This window comes from Otolemur garnettii, unplaced genomic scaffold (assembly GCF_000181295.1).
Source record: "Otolemur garnettii isolate 467f Iridium unplaced genomic scaffold, OtoGar3 scaffold00014, whole genome shotgun sequence".
NCBI lineage: Eukaryota > Metazoa > Chordata > Mammalia > Primates > Galagidae > Otolemur > Otolemur garnettii.
In genome coordinates this window covers 23,735,601-23,736,815 of record NW_003852409.1, presented here as the reverse complement: position 1 = coordinate 23,736,815, position 1,215 = coordinate 23,735,601, and the positions used below count along the sequence as shown (strand labels likewise).

General features: G+C 51.9%; 1 protein-coding gene across 1 annotated transcript in view; it reads left to right on the top strand.

Moving 5' to 3' along the window:
* The window catches only part of PHF19 (PHD finger protein 19), a 17,962-nt gene that overhangs the window by 13,343 nt on the left and 3,404 nt on the right, over positions 1–1,215 (top strand). The window contains exon 11 of the mRNA XM_023510602.1: positions 647–742. Within this exon, the coding sequence (XP_023366370.1) occupies positions 647–742 (96 nt within the window). The remainder of the gene's footprint in view (positions 1–646; positions 743–1,215) is intronic.

The following is a 1,215-nucleotide window of genomic DNA, read 5'->3' as shown; positions in this document are numbered from 1 at the left end:
TGCTGTCTGATGGCTCCTCACCTTTGCTCATGCTGTTCCCTCTGCCTGGATTTCCCTTTGCCCCATACTACCCTATCAGAAAACTCAAGAAAACCCTGCCTCTTCCAAGAAGCCCTTCAGTGTATTCCCATAGCACCCCATGCTTGTGTACTCCCATGGAGGTGAGGGATTGCATCTTCCATCATTTCAAAGTTATTAAAGGTCATTCAGTGCTTTCCTCAGAGCTCAGAAGAGTGAGGGCTGTAATAAGGCAGACCTGAGCTCTAGGCTGTTTACTACTGGTACTAGAGGTGTGGCTTTGGCTAAATGCCTTACCCTCTCTGAACCTCTTCATCTGTTTTCCTCAAATAAGAAATGCAGATGAAAGCATTCTGACCTGTAAAGTGTCACCCCAGTGCCTCTCATCCTGCTCATTAGGTATTGCCACCAGGGCTTATACCACCACCAGGGTCCTGACTCTGAGGACTTTGGAGGCTTGGTGGGCAGGAAATGGACAGGCAGTTGTGGAAGTGAGCTCAGCAACAGGAAGATGGGCTTCTGCTGGGATGCAGGTCAGAGGGGCAGAGAGATGACTGGATAGCTCCCAGGGGGCCCTGAGGGCCAGACTGGCAGGACTTTGCTAGGCTTACCCTCTCCCTTTTCTCAGTGCAAGTTCAGGCCAGACATTCTTCTCAGATGTGGACTCCACAGATGCCGCCAGTACCTCTGGCTCCGCCTCCACCAGCCTCTCCTATGACTCCAGGTAAGCTCCCTGGAGGTGTGACCTTCAAATCCATTCCTCCCAGCCCATCCACCTCCCACTTCTGTGACATGTGGCTCATTCGTATATGTGTGTTTTGAGCAGGGGGACCTGGCTTTCTCTGATTGTGTGAATCTGGTTGTGAGACCCTGTGGGGCTGAGATGGGGCTAAGTATAAGCTTTCAGTTGCTGTGGTTCTGTCCCTTTGAGATGCTTTTCACGTGCTATAGAAGGTGGTATGACACCTCTTGCAGGACGATCCCAGTTCAGGAATTGTTTGACCAGAGGTTCTTTCATTCTGGGGTTATAGGCCTCCACACAGTGTGATTTTGAAAGTCTATCCCTTCAGACTACAGGTCCCCTGACCGCGCCCACCCCACCGTATAACATCCCCATGCCCAGAGCAGCAACCAAGGCCTGCCTTGCCTGGCCCTCCGTACCCCTCCAGCCCCTATCTTGCCTCACACTTTCTGTCA